At 43.8% G+C, this 20,820-nt stretch overlaps 1 protein-coding gene across 5 annotated transcripts in view; it reads left to right on the top strand.

The window, feature by feature from the left end:
• The window catches only part of LOC137532271 (farnesyl pyrophosphate synthase-like), a 209,548-nt gene that overhangs the window by 76,676 nt on the left and 112,052 nt on the right, over window positions 1-20,820 (top strand). For 2 of the 5 annotated variants that reach the window (XM_068252601.1, XM_068252600.1), the window contains exons 4-5: window positions 19,603-19,683; window positions 19,792-19,914. In XM_068252601.1, the coding sequence (XP_068108702.1) occupies window positions 19,603-19,683; window positions 19,792-19,914 (204 nt within the window). Of the gene's footprint in view, window positions 1-17,052; window positions 17,163-18,106; window positions 18,210-19,029; window positions 19,284-19,602; window positions 19,684-19,791; window positions 19,915-20,820 lie in introns of those variants that run through there. The other 3 variants (XM_068252602.1, XM_068252603.1, XM_068252604.1) reach the window with 3 other exon arrangements.

Raw genomic sequence — 20,820 nt, 5'->3', positions numbered from 1 at the left:
GTTCCCCGAACGTTCGGCTAGCGCTGTGATTGGCCGAACGGGTCACGTGGTTCGGACCCGAACGCGCTTTGATTGGCCGAACTGTCACGTGGTTCGGGTAAATAAATACCCGAACCACGTCATTTGTCTGTGGGTTTAGCTTTGGGTAGGCAGGCAGGGTAGTTTGCGCTCCAGCCATGCTAGCCAGGGTCCCCCCAGTCATTGTGTCGCTGCTGGGAATAGTAGTACACCGCTCGCTCAGCCACACTATATAGCATTCTGTTTACTGTTCTGTGTCTGCTGGGAATAGTAGTACACCGTTCGCTCAGCCACACTATATAGCATTCTGTTTACTGCCACTCTGTGTACCTCGCTCAGCCACACTATATAGCATTCTGTTTACTGCCACTCTGTGTCTGGTGGGAATAGTAGTACACTGCTCGCTCAGCCACACTATATAGCATTCTGTTTACTGCCACTCTGTGTACCTCGCTCAGCCACACTATATAGCATTCTGTTTACTGCCACTCTGTGTCTGCTGGGAATAGTAGTACACCGCTCGCTCAGCCACACTATATAGCATTGTGTTTACTGCCACTCTGTGTACCTCGCTCAGCCACACTATATAGCATTGTGTTTACTGCCACTCTGTGTACCTCGCTCAGCCACACTATATAGCATTCTGTTTACTGCCACTCTGTGTCTGCTGGGAATAGTAGTACACTGCTCGCTCAGCCACACTATATAGCATTCTGTTTACTGCCACTCTGTGTACCTCGCTCAGCCACACTATATAGCATTCTGTTTACTGCCACTCTGTGTCTGCTGGGAATAGTAGTACACCGCTCGCTCAGCCACACTATATAGCATTGTGTTTACTGCCACTCTGTGTACCTCGCTCAGCCACACTATATAGCATTGTGTTTACTGCCACTCTGTGTACCTCGCTCAGCCACACTATATAGCATTCTGTTTACTGCCACTCTGTGTACCTCGCTCAGCCACAGTATATAGCATTGTGTTTACTGCCACTTTGTGTCTGCTGGGAATAGTAGTACACCGCTCGCTCAGCCACACTATATAGCATTGTGTTTACTGCCACTCTGTGTACCTCGCTCAGCCACACTATATAGCATTGTGTTTACTGCCACTTTGTGTCTGCTGGGAATAGTAGTAGGTCCAGTACATGACGGCGCAGTACCGAGGCGCATCCGGACAGCTGCCAAGCTTCTGTGGATCCGATTGGGCCAACATGTTGGACCTCTGCCAAGTCCTCCAAAATTTTGAGCAATCCACGTTGCTTGTGAGCAGTGACAACTCTTCAGTCAGCATTACCATACCACTGCTGTGTTTACTGAAGAGGTCAATGTTGAAAATCAAGGAAACAGCTGTCATGATGCAACTGGGGGAATCTGAAGGAGAAAACGATCAGCGTAATGGTACCAACATCAGGCCATCCGCATCAGGAAACGCTGGCCCCAGCAGCTATGACGAAGAAGAGGAGGAGGAACAGCTGGAGTTGGAGCAGGAATTTCCTGCCACCACTGACGAGGGCCAGAGCGGTGCACGTTGGACTTCCACAATTCAGCGCGAATGGTCAGCAGAAGCAGACCAGGAAGAAGGTGACGACTATGATGCATCACAACAACTATCACAATGCTCACAAGAGGATGATGAGGATTCTGGCAGGACTCTGGCACACATGGCTCAATTCATGCTAGACTGCATTGAACGCGACCCACGCATTGTGCGCATTCTGGACAACACCAATTACTGGGTTTATACCCTTCTGGATCCACGGTACAAACACAATGGGCTCGATTCACAAAGCGGTGCTAACCCAGTTAGAGACTTTAGGCATGATAACCATTGCACCACTCTGGTGAAAAGCCAGTTTAGGTGTGATAAGTTTAGTCATGATAAGTTTAGGAGTGATAAGTTTAGGCATGCTAAGTTTAGATAAGTTTAGATCGCTTGCAAAGTCCCGCACGCAAAGCAGCGCCATTAAACTTTATACGAAGTGCACCAGTCTTTGCTAGCGTAAAACTTTTGATCAGCTGTGCACTGCGGTGCTGACGCAGTTGGCGCTTAAACTTATCACACCTAAACTTATCACACCTAAACTTATCATGCCTAAACTTATCACACCTAAACTTATCACACCTAAACTTATCATGCCTAAACTGAGTTTAGGCATGATAAAGGGCTTTTCACCAGGGTGCTAACTGTTAGCACCGCTTTGTGAATCAGGCCCAATGTTCCAAAACTGCTTGAAGAAAGAGTCAGACAGGTCAAAATGGAAGAATACCAGCAGGCCCTTGTGGAGACTTTAGAGAGGAGATTGACATCCTCCCCCTCCTCTAGCCAGTTGTACGCCGACAGACTGACTTCCGCAAACCCAGGACGACCAGGAGGGCAGAAAACAACACAAGCCGCAGCTAGTGCCCAAAAGGGAATGGTATCGGCAGTGTCCTTGGAGTGGGAACATTTTATGACACCCATGCAGCAGCAGCCCACAGAACAGCAAGCGTGCAGATCCACCTCCAACACCGATCGCCTGGAGAAGATGGTCAAGGACTACATGTCAGATGGCGTAGCTGTGTTGAACAATCCATCTGCACCCTTCAACTATTGGGTATCGAAGCTAGACACCTGGCACGAACTGGCAATGTACGCAATAGAGGTGCTGGCTTGCCCGGCAGCCAGCGTTATGTCGGAACGCTGTTTCAGTGCTGCCGGAGGCATCGTCACAGATCGGCGTATCCGCCTCTCCACAGAAAATGCAGACCGTCTGACTCAAATTAAAATGAATCAATCCTGGATTGGAAACGACTACGCAACACTCCTGGACCCCAACCAAGTAACATGAACAATGACCATCTGTGATGGGTTAGCGTTTCCGGTCCCTGTTTATTGAACCTCTTATCTGTATTACATTTATGACTGCATGGCGGCAAAAAGCATTGCTATATCCGCACGCTATTTGTCCTCATGCAAGGCCTGGGATGCTGTGTCTCAAAAAGTGTGGCCTTCTCCTCCTGCGCCTCCTCCTGTTCCATCACGTGTGCTGCTGCTGCTGCTGCTGGGTTAGCGTTTCCGGTCCCTGTTTATTGAACCTCTCATCTTTATTACATTTATGACTGCATGGCGGCAAAAAGCATTGCTATATCCGCACGCTATTTGTCCTCATGCAAGGCCTGGGATGCTGTGTCTCAAAAAGCGTGGCCTTCTCCTCCTGCGCCTCCTCCTGTTCTATCACGTGTGCTGCTGCTGCTGCTGCTGGGTTAGCGTTTCTGGTCCCTGTTTATTGAACCTCTCATCTTTATTACATTTATGACTGCATGGCGGCAAAAAGCATTGCTATATCCGCACGCTATTTGTCCTCATGCAAGGCCTGGGATACTGTGTCTCAAAAAGCGTGGCCTTCTCCTCCTGCACCTCCTCCTGTTCCATCACGTGTTCTGCTGCTTGTGCTGGGTTAGCGTTACCGGTCCCTTTTCCTGGAACCTCTTCTCTGTATTACATTTATGACTGCATGGCGACAAAAAGCATGTTACCTGTGCAAAGAAACATGACATTTTCCACATTTAAAAGACAGTTTTTCCTTTGAAACTTTACAATCAATTTTCTCAAAAACTATAAGCTCTTTTTCAAATATTTTTTTTCCTCTTGTACCCACTCCCAGGGTGCACATACCCTGCAAATTTGGGGTATGTAGCATGTAAGGAAGCTTTACAAAGCACGAAAGTTCGGGTCCCCATTGACTTCCATTATGTTCGGAGTTCGGCGCGAACACCTGAACATCGCGGCGATGTTCGGCGAACGTTCGCGAACCCGAACATCTAGGTGTTCGCCCAACACTACGCAAGAGCAAGTGCGATCCGCACACAGGAACAGGACTGAAAAGGATCCACTGCTCTTCCGCAAGAGCGAGTGCGATCCAAACAGACAGAGCGATTTTCTGTCAGCCGCTGCCGGCGACAGAACAATCGCAACGGAAAGCGGAAAGACAGAACGATTCGCTACCGCCAACCGCTGGCGACACCGCAATAGCAAGAACAAGACTCGACAGAATAGGCAGTACAAATATACACAATCCTGACTGCACTGAATAGGAATGCAAGGAGCACTCCCAAAGGGTATCTACTCTAAGCTAGCAATAATAGCAAACAATGAGCAGAGGGCTGAGACTGCAGGCAAGTTGGCAGGAACAAACCATCATGACCAGCAGGGAATTCTGGGAGGAAATGGCTTTTATACTGCAAGCCATCAAAGGAAGCAGCTAAGCAATTTGCATGACAAGTGGATGCAAATTCTTCACCAGCAGAGCAACTCTGAAACTTGCAGAGTGGAGACAGGTCTCTTTTGCACCTGAAGGAGGAAGAGGAGAAGGAGGGTGGCTTGTCTTTTGGGTGCTGCTTTTCCTCAGGTGTTCTTCCCATTGCTGTTTGTGCCTTTTCTCCAGGTGCCTTCGTAAGGCACTTGTCCCTACGTGAGTGTTGGCCTTTCCACGGCTTATTTTTGGAGGCAGAGAGAACAGATGGCTTTGCTCCGATCTGAGGTACACACATGTTAAAAAATTTCCAAACCGCTGAGCCCCCCCTGGGGTGATGGCACTATGGTGGCATCAGCAGCTGACCTTGAAGGGCATGTTGGCTGGCTGTCCATAGCTGGCGATACATGGCGCCGGACACTGCCCCCAGCTGTTTCTGAGGATGAGCTCCCTCTGCTTCTTTCATGGACTCGTCTCCTCCTACTCCTCTCTGGCTCCCCCTCTGAACTGTCCCCCTGGTCATCTCCCCTATTGGGAACATACGTGGCATCCGTATAATCATCATCATAATAATCCTTCCCAGCCTCCCTTTCCTCAGACACCTCCACAACTGCACCAACATCAGGTGCTTCATCATCCCCCTCCTCACACGTTACGTCCATACTATCGCCACCTAACTCAGACGTATGAGGTGTTGTAACTTGCTTAGTGCCTTCATCTTGTTGTAGCATTATTGGCTGTGAATCAGTGATTTCCATACCAAATAACTCCTGCGAAGTGTCAAATGCAGCGGATGTGGTGCTTGTTGTAGCACCGGTGGCTGCGGGAGATGAGCTGTTCTGTGTTAAATACTCAACCACGTCCTCACAATTTAGGGAAGTGATGGCACGTGCCTTCTTCTGAGCACTGTACTTTGCGCCAGGTCCACACGAAATCACAGCAACACCACCTCGCACAGACCTGCCGGTGCCAGGTGGCCTTCCTCTGGGTCTGCCACTACCTCTTCCTCTACCTGGTTTGTCCATTTTGTCCATCTCGGGGGGATGCTAGGTATATGCAGTGAGGTTGGGTTCACTGAACACAAAGGTAGTTATATGCAGTCAGGTGGGTTCACTCAACACAAAGGTAGGTAGATGCAGTGAGGTGGGTTCACTGAACACAAAGGTAGTTAGATGCAATGAGGTGAGTTCACTCAACACAAAGGTAGTTATATGCAGTGAGGTGGGTTCACTGAACACAAAGGTAGTTAGATGCAGTGAGGTGGGTTCACTGAACACAAAGGTAGTTATATGCAGTGAGGTGGGTTCGCTGAACACAAAAGGTAGTTAGATGCAGTCAGGTGAGTTCACTCAACCCAAAGGTAGTTATATGCAGTGAGGTAGGTTCACTGAACACAAAGGTAGTTATATGCAGTGAGGTGGGTTCGCTGAACACAAAAGGTAGTTAGATGCAGTCAGGTGAGTTCACTCAACCCAAAGGTAGTTATATGCAGTGAGGTGAGTTCACTCAACCCAAAGGTAGTTATATGCAGTGAGGTAGGTTCACTGAACACAAAGGTAGTTATATGCAGTTAGGTGCGTTCACTCAACACAAAGGTAGTTATACGCAGAGAGGTGGGTTCACTGAACACAAAAGGTAGTTAGATGCAGTCAGGTGAGTTCACTCAACACAAAGGTAGTTATATGCAGTGAGGTGAGTTCACTCAACCCAAAGGTAGTTATATGCAGTGAGGTGGGTTCACTCAACACAAAAGGTAGTAAGATGCAGTCAGGTGGGTTCACTCAACACAAAGGTAGTTATATGCAGTGAGGTGAGGTCACTAAACACAAGGCAGTTAAATGCAGTGAGGTGGGTTCACTGAACACAAAGGTAGTTAAATGCAGTGAGGTGGGTTCACTCAACACAAAGGTAGGTAGATGCAGTGAGGTGGGTTCACTGAACACAAAGGAAGTTAGATGCAGTGAGGTGAGTTCACTCAACACAAAGGTAGTTAGATGCAGTACGGTGGGTTCACTCAACACAAAGGTAGTTAGAGGCAGTGAGGTGAGTTCATTCAACACAAAGGTAGTTATATGCAGTGAGGTGGGTTCACTGAACACAAAGGTAGTTATATGCAGTTAGGTGAGTTCACTCAACACAAAGGTAGTTATACGCAGAGAGGTGGGTTCACTGAACACAAAACGTAGTTAGATGCAGTCAGGTGAGTTCACTCAACACAAAGGTAGTTATATGCAGTGAGGTGAGTTCACTCAACCCAAAGGTAGTTATATGCAGTGAGGTGGGTTCACTCAACACAAAAGGTAGTAAGATGCAGTCAGGTGGGTTCACTCAACACAAAGGTAGGTAGATGCAGTGAGGTGGGTTCACTCAACACAAAGGTAGTTATATGCAGTGAGGTGGGTTCACTGAACACAAAGGTAGTTATAGGCAGTGAGGTGAATTCACTCAACACAAAGGTTGTTATATGCAGTGAGGTGAGTTCACTCAACCCAAAGGTAGTTAGATGCAGTGAGGTGGGTTCACTGAACACAAAGGTAGTTATATGCAGTGAGGTGGGTTCGCTGAACACAAAAGGTAGTTAGATGCAGTCAGGTGAGTTCACTCAACCCAAAAGTAGTTATATGCAGTGAGGTAGGTTCACTGAACACAAAGGTAGTTATATGCAGCTAGGTGCGTTCACTCAACACAAAGGTAGTTATACGCAGAGAGGTGGGTTCACTGAACACAAAAGGTAGTTAGATGCAGTCAGGTGAGTTCACTCAACACAAAGGTAGTTATATGCAGTGAGGTGAGTTCACTCAACCCAAAGGTAGTTATATGCAGTGAGGTGGGTTCACTCAACACAAAAGGTAGTAAGATGCAGTCAGGTGGGTTCACTCAACACAAAGGTAGTTATATGCAGTGAGGTGAGGTCACTAAACACAAGGCAGTTAAATGCAGTGAGGTGGGTTCACTGAACACAAAGGTAGTTAAATGCAGTGAGGTGGGTTCACTCAACACAAAGGTAGGTAGATGCAGTGAGGTGGGTTCACTGAACACAAAGGAAGTTAGATGCAGTGAGGTGAGTTCACTCAACACAAAGGTAGTTATATGCAGTGAGGTGGGTTCACTCAACACAAAGGTAGTTATATGCAGTGAGGTGAGTTCATTCAACACAAAGGTAGTTATATGCAGTGAGGTGGGTTCACTGAACACAAAGGTAGTTATATGCAGTGAGGTGAGTTCACTCAACACAAAGGTAGTTACATGCAGTGAGGTGGGTTCACTGAACACAAAAGGTAGTTAGATGCAGTCAGGTGAGTTCACTCAACACAAAGGTAGTTATATGCAGTGAGGTGGGTTCACTGAACACAAAAGGTAGTTAGATGCAGTCAGGTGAGTTCACCTAACACAAAGGTAGTTATATTCAGTGAGGTGGGTTCACTAAACACAAAAGGTAGTTAGATGCAGGCCTGGCCCTAGACTCTTTGCCGCCTGAGGCAAACTTTGAAAAATTCGCTGCCCACCCCCCCCCCACCCCCCCCTATGCCGTGGGTGAAAGGGGCCGCCGAGCTGGAGGGGATAGTGGGCAGGAGGGGGGTATTGGCCTAGTGGCGGGGAGGGGGGTCGGACCCCTCCTCCCTCACCTTGGTCCCCTGTCCTCCGCTCCCCTCCAGCTTTAAAAAATTAAGTTGCTGCAGCTATTGCAAGAGGCACGGGCGGGGATCGCTTACCTTTTCCGCGTTCCAACATGCGCTCCACTGACGTCACTTCCTGTAGCGCTGTCCACTTACAATACAGTGGGTGGCGTAGAAGGAAGTGACGTCAGTGGAGCGCACGCTGGAACACGGAAAAGTTGAGTGATCCCCGCCCGTGCCTCTTTCAATAGCGGCGGCAACTTATCTCTTCAAAGCTGGAGGGGAGCGGAGGACGGGGACCCAGGTGAGGGGGGGTCCGAACCCCCTCCCCACCGCTAGGCCTAATACCCCCTTCTTGCCCGCTATCCCCTCCAGCTCGGGCGACCCCCCACGCCCCCCAGAATTGCCGCCTGAGGCAAAAGTTTCACCCCGCCTCATGGGCGGGCTGGCTCTGGTTAGATGCAGTGAGGTAAATTCACTCAACCCAAAGGTAGTTATATGCAGTCAGGTGGGTTCACTCAACACAAAGGTAGGTAGATGCAGTGAGGTGGGTTCACTGAACACAAAGCTAGTTAGATGAAATGAGGTGAGTTCACTCAACACAAAGGTAGTTATATGCAGTGAGGTGAGGTCACTAAACCCAAAGGCAGTTAAATGCAGTGAGGTGGGTTCACTGAACACAAAGGTAGTTAGATGCAGTGAGGTGGGTTTACTAAACACAAAGGTAGTTATATGCAGTGAGGTGGGTTCGCTGAACACAAAGGTAGTTAGATGCAATGAGGTGAGTTCACTCAACACAAAGGTAGTTAGATGCAGTCAGATGAGTTCACTCAACCCAAAGGTAGTTAGATGCAGTGAGGTGGGTGGAAAAATAAAGGCAGGGACAATCTATCTAGATCAGAGAGGAGAGCTCTAAAGGAACTTCAGGAAAATCCAAACATTGTAATAAAACGTAGTGATAAGGGAAGTAATGTGGTCATAATGACCAGGGCCAATTATGAAAAGGAGGTAAGGAGACTCCTGAATGATCAGGTAACTTATGAGAGAATAAAATACAACCCATTTCCATCTTTAATAGAGAAAATACATTTAAAATTACAATGGGCTTTTCTTGATGGAATTCTATTAGAAAGGGATATACTGGGATGTGGGTGTCAAAAACACCCTCTAGTGAAAAGATACAGGAGACAAAAGTGGGAGCCCAATAGTGTAGTATGTCAAAAACAATTGAACGTAATAAAAGTAAGACACTACTCACAAAGGTGGGTTGCAGAGGGGCAACCGACCACAGGAAGCAGGTGGAGACAACAAACCCGACTCCACTCGGGGTGGTCCCTAGGGACCTGGATGCGGTCACTCTCCTTGGTAAAAGAAAGGGGACAGATATCCGCCGTGGTCAAAGCCACGTGTGGTCTGTACCCACCCCTCAGACGGGTGAGGTAAGGGGGTATGATTGCACAATAAGGGTATAAGAGGCGCCCTGGTGTAATAAAAGCATCTAAAAACAGTTTAAAAATGGGAAATAAATTTGAGGTGGCTTACCTCAGTGACGAAAAAATCTTTGTATTTTACAAAGGTTTTTATTAGTAGCACAGGCAACGCGTTTCGCGGGTCAGAGCCCGCTTCCTCAGGCCAATAACAGTGCCTACATCAGTAAAAAAAAGGCTCCTTAGCATACCAGAATATTACAATATACATATATATATATACATATATACAACATAACGTTATTATCACATGAATTGCATATTTACATACTTTCATATCCACCTGTGCACACCTACAATGGTGGTCCATATATATATTATCATCAATTGGGAGTATTGACAACTGATACAGTTATTAGTGTTCAGGAGGCGTGCATAAATAAAAATGTAAAAATGCCAAAAAAAAAATAATAATAATAATAATACTGCTGCAAATGCTGCAAATGTATGCATCTAGAAACCATTATAAAAAATGAACAAGTAGTGAATAAATAATAGAATTGGGAGTATTGACAACTGATACGGTTATTAGTGTTCAGGAGGCGTGCATAAATAGAAATGCAAAAAAAAAAAAAAAATAACAATAATAATAATAATAACAATAATAATACTGTTGCAAATGCTGCAAATGTATGCATCTAGAAACCATTATAAAAAATGAACAAGTAATGAATAAATAATAGAATTGCTGCAAATCAATGTATATAAAAATCCTAAGGGAATGACATTGTCATTGAAAATAAAATTGCTGCAAGTTTATATGTATAAAAATCTAGGGGGATTCATAGGAGTTGTAATAAAATTATTTACATACATGAATTAATTGGTGATAAAAAATGTGGTACTAAGAAGACTTGGCCAGCTCTATATAGAGAGGGAAGTTAGGGAGAAAGGAACACACAGCAGACAGTGCTAGACTCTATGGTCTGCGCTTATCTGCAAATTAAAAAGAGCTGGTCACAAAGTAAGATACAAAAACACATAATGTGCATCATCTGAATGTCCAGCAGCAGGGGGAGCGCTTGTAGGCAGACAGTAATAAAGAGCAGGTTAATATTCACTTACCAAACTAAATGACAGATTCAGCAAAGGGAGCCTCTAGTGGGAGGCATCTCTCACTGGGCTAAATAGATTATGAATGTAATTAGCAGCTGCAGGATTGCACACTCGCCGAGGTTGAGGAGGGGTGTGGCTTGCTTGTAATGTCATCACGCAAACCACTCCTACCGGAAGTTTAGGCGGCACCATTTTGGAAGAGGTCGCCTCATAGGCTCCCAATGTATTTGCCAGTCCTTCTATGTTTTCAATGGACTGAATTTCAAGAAGTGCTAGGTAATGTATTTTTATCACCACTAGATGGCAGCATAGGATTAGAAATAGAATGGATTTAGAGAAATGCTAGGTAATGTATTTTTATCACCACTGGATGGCAGCATAGGATTAGAAATATAATTTTTTCATGAATGGATTAGAGTTAGTCGTGGTTGCTACAGAAATTAGAAGATTGATGTTGGAATATATAAAAATATTTATTTCTACCATGTTGTTCTGTAAATAAGGGGTGATAAGAGTATTTTTATATGAGGAATATTATAGGAGGAAAATTAAAGGAGGTCAGTATTTGGATGGTAAATAGTTGTTATATTAACTTTAATGGGGTGATGGTGACAATGTGGTCTCTAATGAATAGGGATGTGTTGTAAATGGGGACATATAAATGATAATTTGTATGCGGTTGTAAATGCACATTACTCATGATTGCATGGTGTGAGGGAAATCGTAAGAAGTGTGGGGTAAGGTTGTGGCAATAGCAAGGATAGGGAAGTGAGTCGGTGGGGGAAGTGGTGCAGAGGGAGGGGGTGGGTGGGGAAGGGGTATGGGGAAAAAAAAAAAAAAAAAAAGATTGGAAAGGACTAAAGGAGGGGTAAAGTTGAAGGTGAAGGAAAGTGTAACGCTATAGGTGGTGTTGGCAGGAACAGTGGGTGGCTTTGGGGGGGGGGGGGTGGGGGGGGGGGGTTAAAAGTTGTGTTCCAGGCACTCATTTAGCCCTTCTGGCTTAAGTGTTCTAAGATTGAAGATCCAATACATCTCTCGTGCTCGTAATCGAGCCATCCGTTCAGTAGGGGAAAGGTTGTCTGGGATGTGTTCAATTGGTGTAAAAATGAAAAGTTTTGAATTTGAATCATGATGTTCTGCAAAATGCCTGGATAGGCTGAGTTTAGGGTATGCTTTGTTAATATTTCTTTTGTGTTGGCCTATACGGGCTCTCATCTGTTGGCTTGTTCTGCCAACGTATTGCTTGTCACAAGGACAAGTTATCACATAAAAAACATATGTTGTGTTACAGCTGAAAGAGTGGCGAATATTGAATGTTTCGTGTGTAATATTGCATGTGAAGGAAAGAGTACCTGGATGTAGATATTCACATGCCCGACATTTGCTGGAATTACATCTTAGTATGCATGGTCTGTTGTAAGCGAAAGGTTCACCTGAGGTAAGAGCTCTGGGTTTACTTGGTGCAAGTATGTTTTTTAATGTTTTTGCTCTTCTGAAAACTAGTTTAGGTCTGGCATCCAAGTTTGGGCATAGGTAGGGATCTTTCCGTAGTGTTGTCCAGTGTTTATTTAAAACGGACCTAATCTTGTTGTGATTAGAACAAAAACGGGTGATGAAGGAAGGTTGTGTTGCCATGGTGGGTTGTTCTTTTTTACATGTGGATAGAAGAGATACCTGGTCTAGATGTTGCGCTCGATTTCTTGCTGATTTGATAAGTGATTTAGGAAAAGAGCGCTCTTGAAATTTATTCTGCAGGATATTGGCTTGTATTTCAAATGTGGATGTGTCTGTACAATTCTTTCTGATTCTCCTAAACTGGCCAAAAGGAATATTAGTCTTCCATGGTTTGTGATGCGAACTCCTAAAATGGACATATCAACCACACCAAGTCAGCCCCCACTGAACCATCAACCCGACCTAAGTCCCGCACAACCATCACTGATTATTTCCCCGCCAACAGCACTGGCGAACTCAGGGGGCTGTTCCGGGTGTCTGGAACCTCCCCCCTGCACTGAGCTGTGTATTCAGCCAGAGAAGCCTGCATAATATAAACAGCCTCATTCTCCCTCCCTTCTTACTTCTGGTGCCTCCCTCCAGCTAATAGAATGAGAGAGGCAGCCGAGCTTCCCTCACAACCCTCACAAGAAGATGCAGCCTGCAGTGAGAGAATGTTGATTATGGAGTCCTGGACTCTCCACAGCACAGAAGTGTCAGACATGATGAAATTAGAGTGCAGGCAAGCTGGTAAATATGCACAGCATGATGCAGAGCTTGCCTGGACTCAGGGTCTGTGGGCAAACATCTGTCTGGTCTCTCCCCATTGTTATAATGACTGCATGTGTGGATAAGGTGTGGATAACAAGCTGAAAAGTTTTTGACAGTCCCTAGACTCCAGGAGGGCTTCTTTCTGACTTGTGTGAGAGACTGACAGGGACAGGAGTCCGATTACAGGCAAGTAGCCTGTGTGATGTGGGACTTCAATACAGATAAGTTCTCTGCTCCATCTCAGGCTATTCTCAATTTCTCCACTCCTCTCTCTGGGCTAGTGCAACGCCAAAATGACAATAGCAATCGCTAGCAATTTGTGAGTGTGATTTTGTGAAGTGATTTTCAGAGCGATTTTTGAATGAATTGCTCAAAAACATGCTACATGCAGTATACCTGCGATTTTGAAAAAATCACAACGCTGCTGTGGGAACACCCACATAGGGTAACATTAGCCAAGCGCTTTTCAAATCACTGTTGATTTGAAAAACGCTCAGAAGCACTCTTGGTGTGCACCAGCCCTCCCTCATTCACCTTTGTTTCCCTCTTCCCCTAGAGCTGACTGTGTGTTCTTGTCTTACAGGAAAGCTAAATAAAAGTGCAATCCTGGTGAGGCAAAATATTATTATTTAGTATTTATGTAGCGCCGACATTTTCCGCAGATGCATATATCCCTGCATCATATGGGTATCGCTTGCGCTATGTGAAACTATGTAGCATATTCCACTGAATTGTCCAAACTAAGTCTATCTCCTGTTCCTCTCTTGGGGAGTTGTTCCAGCGCTGTACCCCGTTCACATTTGCTGCTACCAGAAGCCCTCAGAAACACTAGTGTCCTTGAGTACTTCCAAAGATAGGCAGCTCCGTAATACGCCAGCGCACTTTTGTGCATGGGCAGTATGGAGCCACCTGTATTCGGAAGCACTCGGGACATACGTGCTTCTGGACCTTTCAGGAACCCCCCCCTTAAAAATCCTGCGTTTGCCCCTGAACAGCGGCCCACAGTCGGAACAAAGTCCTAACCCTACCACTAACTCATCTCAATCTGAATCAGATACGTCCTCTTTTTTAGAATTACCTTCCCTTCTCACCAAAGATCCACCTTTGAGACCACTCCTATCGAGCCCCACCTTCACACAGTGCCCCGCCAAAACCCCGAAAGCTCAAAAGCGACCGGCATCCAGCCCAGAAAACGTGGCAGAAGGGGCGGCCAAAAGAAGAGACCTCACAAAGATAAAACCCAGTTAATTCCCCTTGAATCTTCTCCAAACAGCCCATACAAGTCCATTTTCAACCTGTCATCCCATTCTCTAACACAGATTGAATGTAAAGTCCTCGAGCATGGACTTTCCTTCTGCCCCACTAAACAATCCAATCTCTTTGAGCTATTTGTTGACCTAAATTCCTTTGTAAGGAAACTGACCTTAAAGAGATACTTCACCATGAAAGATCTCAAAAAAACTGATCCTTTTCTCAATCCCAAAACTCAACCTATTTTCACAAATGATCCTATTAACTGCCCCACTGCCTTTCTTGAACCAGAGACATTCACTATGGAACAATTCATACACACTGAGTTTAAGAGAAAATCGCAATTCTACCCTACATCCTACCGGGGCCCACACATTAAATCTTTCTATCTTTCAGTTTTAGAGGACCTTAGACAACAGGATAAACTTTCCAATACACAGAAACCGAATCTTACGAAAGCAGAGCGTACAGCTCTAAATTCACTCAAAGACAATAAAGATATTATTATAAGGGCTGCTGACAAGGGAGGAGGCATTGTCATTTTAAATGCCAGTGATTACACCACTGAAGCATTTAGACTACTAGAAGACAGCATTTACTATACCAAACTTTTGACAGATCCCTCACAGGAATACAAACTCAAATACGACCAACTCATTAAGCTAGCATTTAAAGAAGGTATTGTATACAAAGATGAAAGAGACTTTTTGACCACTACACACCCGAAACTGCCATTTTTTTACTTCTTACCAAAAATTCATAAATCCATCACCAATCCCCCAGGTCGTCCCATCATCTCCGGTATATCTTCACTCACTTCACCCTTATCAGAATACGTTGATCATTTTTTACAGAAATATGTTGTCATGTTACCATCTTATCTCAAGGATTCCAGTCAACTACTGGAGGAACTCAGAACCATTACGTGGTTGCCCGAATACCACTGGGTTACCTTAGATGTAGCAGCCCTGTACACAAACATTAAACATGAGATTGGTCTCCAGTCATTAGCTTATTTTTTATCTCTTGACCCCTCCATGCCCGTTGTTCAAAAAAATGTCCTCCTCCACGCAACTCAATTCATATTAACCCATAACATTTTCTCTTTTCAAGACACCATCTATCTACAAACTCGGGGTACAGCTATGGGGGGCGAATTTTGCTCCATCTTATGCAAATCTCACGATGGGCCTTTTTGAACAACTCTTTTTCGATCAAAACCCTTATCAACACAATATCGTGAAATACTGGACATATATTGATGATATCATACTCATATGGGAAGGTAATACTGACACAATCCATCATTTTGTCCATTCCATTAATAACAATGATTGGGGCCTATCTTTCACTATGAGTACTGACCCATACACTATTGACTTTCTGGGCATCACATTATATATAAAAAAAGATCATATTAAATCAAAAACTTTTTTCAAGAAAGTTGATGCGAACTCCTATGTCCATTTTAGGAGTTCGCATCACAAACCATGGAAGACTAATATTCCTTTTGGCCAGTTTAGGAGAATCAGAAAGAATTGTACAGACACATCCACATTTGAAATACAAGCCAATATCCTGCAGAATAAATTTCAAGAGCGCTCTTTTCCTAAATCACTTATCAAATCAGCAAGAAATCGAGCGCAACATCTAGACCAGGTATCTCTTCTATCCACATGTAAAAAAGAACAACCCACCATGGCAACACAACCTTCCTTCATTACCCGTTTTTGTTCTAATCACAACAAGATTAGGTCTGTTTTAAATAAACACTGGACAACACTACGGAAAGATCCCTACCTATGCCCAAACTTGGATGCCAGACCTAAACTAGTTTTCAGAAGAGCAAAAACATTAAAAAACATACTTGCACCAAGTAAACCCAGAGCTCTTACCTCAGGTGAACCTTTCGCTTACAACAGACCATGCATACTAAGATGTAATTCCAGCAAATGTCGGGCATGTGAATATCTACATCCAGGTACTCTTTCCTTCACATGCAATATTACACACGAAACATTCAATATTCGCCACTCTTTCAGCTGTAACACAACATATGTTATTTATGTGATAACTTGTCCTTGTGACAAGCAATACGTTGGCAGAACAAGCCAACAGATGAGAGCCTGTATAGGCCAACACAAAAGAAATATTAACAAAGCATACCCTAAACTCAGCCTATCCAGGCATTTTGCAGAACATCATGATTCAAATTCAAAACTTTTCATTTTTACACTAATTGAACACATCCCAGACAACCTTTCCCCTACTGAACGGATGGCTCGATTACGAGCACAAGAGATGTATTGGATCTTCAATCTTAGAACACTTAAGCCAGAAGGGCTAAATGAGTGCCTGGAACACAACTTTTAACCCCCCCCCTGAAAGCCACCCACTGTTCCTGCCAACACCACCTATAGCGTTACACCTTCCTTCACCTTCAACTTTACCCCTCCTTTAGTCCTTTCCAACCTTTTTTTTTTTTTTTCCCCATGCCCCTTCCCCACCCACCGCCTCCCTCTGCACCACTACCCCAACGACTCACTTCCCTATCCTTGCTATTGCCACAACCTTACCCCACACTTCTCACGATTTCCCTCACACCATGCAATCATGAGTAATGTGCATTTCCAACCGCATACAAATTATCATTTATATGTCCCCATTTACAACACATCCCTATTCATTAGAGACCACATTGTCACCATCACCCCATTAAAGTTAATATAACAACTATTTACCATCCAAATACTGACCTCCTTTAATTTTCCTCCTATAATATTCCTCATATAAAAATACTCTTATCACCCCTTATTTACAGAACAACATGGTAGAAATAAATATTTTTATATATTCCAACATCAATCTTCTAATTTCTGTAGCAACCACGACTAACTCTAATCCATTCATGAAAAAATTATATTTCTAATCCTATGCTGCCATCTAGTGGTGATAAAAATACATTACCTAGCACTTCTTGAAATTCAGTCCATGGAAAACATAGAAGGACTGGCAAATACATTGGGAGCCTATGAGGCGACCTCTTCCAAAATGGCGCCACCTAAACTTCCGGTAGGAGTGGCTTGCGTGATGACATCACAAACAAGCCACACCCCTCCTCAACCTCGGCGAGTGTGCAATCCTGCAGCTGCTAATTACATTCATAATCTATTTAGCCCAGTGAGAGATGCCTCCTACTAGAGGCTCCCTTTGCTGAATCTGTCATTTAGTTTGGTAAGTAAATCTTAACCTGCTCTTTATTACTGTCTGCCTACAAGCGCTCCCCCTGCTGCTGGACATTCAGATGATGCACATTATGTGTTTTTGTATCTTACTTTGTGACCAGCTCTTTTTAATTTGCAGATAAGCGCAGACCATAGAGTCTAGCACTGTCTGCTGTGTGTTCCTTTCTCCCTAACTTCCCTCTCTATATAGAGCTGGCCAAGTCTTCTTAGTACCACATTTTTTATCACCAATTGATTCATGTATGTAAATAAATTTATTACAACTCCTATGAATCCCCCTAGATTTTTATACATATAAACTTGGAGCAATTTTATTTTCAATGACAATGTCATTCCCTTAGGATTTTTATATACATTGATTTGCAGCAATTCTATTATTTATTCATTACTTGTTCATTTTTTATAATGGTTTCTAGATGCATAAATTTGCAGCATTTGCAGCAGTATTATTATTGTTATTATTATTATTGTTATTTTTTTTATTTATTTATTTATTTTTTTTGTATTTCTATTTATGCACGCCTCCTGAACACTAATAACCGTACCAGTTGTCAATACTCCCAATTCTATTATTTATTCACTACTTGTTCATTTTTTATAATGGTTTCTAGATGCATACATTTGCAGCATTTGCAGCAGTATTATTATTATTATTATTATTATTATTATTATATATACATTTTTTTTTTTTACATTTTTGCAGTTTTGCATTTTTATTTATGCACGCCTCCTGAACACTAATAACTGTATCAGTTGTCAATACTCCCAACTGATGATAATATATATATGGACCACCATTGTAGGTGTGCACAGGTGGATATGAAAGTATGTAAATATGCAATTCATGTGATAATAATGTTATGTTGTATATATGTATATATATGTATATTGTAATATTCTGGTATGCTAAGGAGCCTCTTTTTACTGATGTAGGCACTGTTATTGGCCTGAGGAAGCGGGCTCTGACCCGCGAAACGCGTTGCCTGTGCTACTAATAAAAACCTTTGTAAAATACAAAGATTTTTTCGTCACTGAGGTAAGCCACCTCAAATTTATTTCCCGTTTTTAAACTGTTTTTAGATGCTTTTATTACACCAGGGCGCCTCTTATACCCTTATTGTGTCTATTAGAAAAGGAGTTAAAGCATCTATTGATTAATGAATTTACAATCCCGACCTTTTATATTTTACCAAAAACTCATAAAAACTTGTGTCAGTGACCTTTTTTGTACGTAATTGGATTAATAAATGGTATTGAATTGTGATTTATAATTAGCCTGGTGCTCCCTTATCTCTTTTTTGTAATAATATGACATCTTGCATGAGTGTGTTAGGCTGTCCTGCCCCCGAGAAGGGTCGTACACCAATAACCGGATGAGTTATTGTTATGAATTTTATATCAGCACATTGGGCAGATTTTAACGAACAAGACTATATTAATTTCATAGCTGTGCTATGCACGGTTTTCATTTAACAGACCGAAATCATAAACCACATGCATTTAAATCTGTTTCCCAGCGGTGCCAATGTGTCTGAGGTTGGCAGTGGTCTCCTGGGGAGTTAGCTTCCTTTGGCTTCCCCTGGATGAAAGGACCTTTTGAGGTGTTAAGTATCCTCTGAGTGTGACCAGCTAGAACAACCTTTGATGTATTACACCTCTGTGTCACTGGCCAGAAAAGGGACTCTAATTCAGTGTGGGTGATGGGCTTGCTTTCACTCAGAAGAGAAAGAAAAGACATCTGTTGTACATTTAAACAGAAAGTGACATTCTGCTCTGCTGTGCGGAACGATACAGAATCACTAATCGTCTCGACGTCCGTATCATTCATGACAACCTACATTTCTCATCTTACTCAGAGGTACACACCTAGCCGCTCACTCTGCTCCTCCAATGAACCTCGCCTGACCGCCCCCCGCATCACCCAGTCCTATTCACACCTCCAGGACTTCTCAAGAGCTACTCCAACACTATGGAACTCCCTACCTCCACCCATTAGGGCAGCTCCTTCCTTCAACATCTTCAAGAAGGCCCTCAAAACTCACCTTTTCACTCTGGCCTACCACCCCTCACAAGTGCTCTAAACCCACAGCTGTACCTCTCCCTCTAAATGGTAAGCCTTTGGGCAGGGTCCTCCTCCTTTTGTGTCCTACCTGATCATGAACCTCCATTACTGTGAACCCATGCTATGCATCTGAGTGAACCTAACTTGCCTAATCTCCATGCTCCCATCCAGTGACTGACTAAGCATTACCTTGTACTCATACTGTGCTGTGTGATCTGGTTTGCATGTATTCCTGTATTGTCTTATTGCTGTATATCACCCCTAAATATTGTCTGTAACCTAAACTAACGTCCAGCGATGTGAAATATGTTGGCGCTTTATAAATACAATAAATAAAATAACTGACCCTTTCACCCCTCCTCCACAGCTTGAGGTTTTCACCTTAATGGCTGATGACATCATGGACCAGTCTGAGACCCGGGTTGGCAAGCCTTGCTGGTACAAAAAGGTAACCTCCTCTTTTCTGTAGCTATATTATAGATGTGGAGTGGATAAGATGGGGCTAAGCTTAGATACAGGGTATTCTGATGGTTCTGATTCATGTTTTCTGTCACAGGATGGCATTGGGCTGAGTGCCGTCAATGATGCCTGTCTGCTTGAAGCCTGTGCATACCAAATCCTGAAGAAGTATTGCCGTGGGCAGCCATACTACCTGAACCTGTTGGAGCTTTTCCAGGAAGTCTGTATTCATGGCTGGATATTATTAACTAATTTATCATTGTCTTTTGTAGCAAGCAGTGATGAGGGAAAATGTCAATATTCTTTTTGCATACATTTTTGCGAAATTATATAAAATTAGATTTTCGGCCGAAAAGAAGTTTTGTTATTTATTGTGAATTTTCACGGTATAGTATCATTTTCGGGTTATTGTGGAAAAAAAGCACAGTAAAAATATTGTTTTTCACTTTTTTTCCAGTAAAAATCTAGATTTCCCATCTTTTCACAGTAAAAATACAATTTTTTGAGTTTTTGTGAAAAACAAAAAATGCAAAAATTCAAGCACTTTTTCGCAAAAATTTTCTCAAATCGAAAATAGGATTTTTGATGTAAAAATGACTTTGGTGGAAATTCACAAGCAACACTGGTAGTAGTAAGATTGAGAGTTATTCTGGATGCTGCACAAAAGATGTTTATGGGTGGTTGATGAAAATATTTACGTTTGCTCACCTCAATAAGGAAAGCAACTTGCATATGAGAAACAGGTTTTTTGTGGGGGTTTTTTAACCTCCTTGGCGGTAACCACCGCAGAGGATATCTCAGCCCCTGGTGGGGCGATTTCCATTCCGTAAAGTGCTGTACGCGCAGCTAGCACTTTGCTACCTGTGCGTACAGCTTGATTGGCCGCACACAGCGGCAGAAAAGGGCCCCAGCCAGAGCCCTGCACAGCCCGGACCAATCACTCCCGAGCAGCGCAAAGGGCTGGATCGGATGCGTCTGACGTCAGGGCGTCAGCTGACGTCCATGACGTCATTCCGATCCTAGCCATAGCGACAGGAGAAGCCAAACAGGAGATCGTGTTCTATACCCAATCTCCTGTTTGCTGTTGTTGCCGGTGGCGATCGGACTAGAGGGACACATGCACCCT

The sequence above is a fragment of the Hyperolius riggenbachi genome, chromosome 9 (genome assembly GCF_040937935.1).
Source record: "Hyperolius riggenbachi isolate aHypRig1 chromosome 9, aHypRig1.pri, whole genome shotgun sequence".
NCBI lineage: Eukaryota > Metazoa > Chordata > Amphibia > Anura > Hyperoliidae > Hyperolius > Hyperolius riggenbachi.
This window is presented reverse-complemented; position numbering and strand designations above follow the sequence as displayed.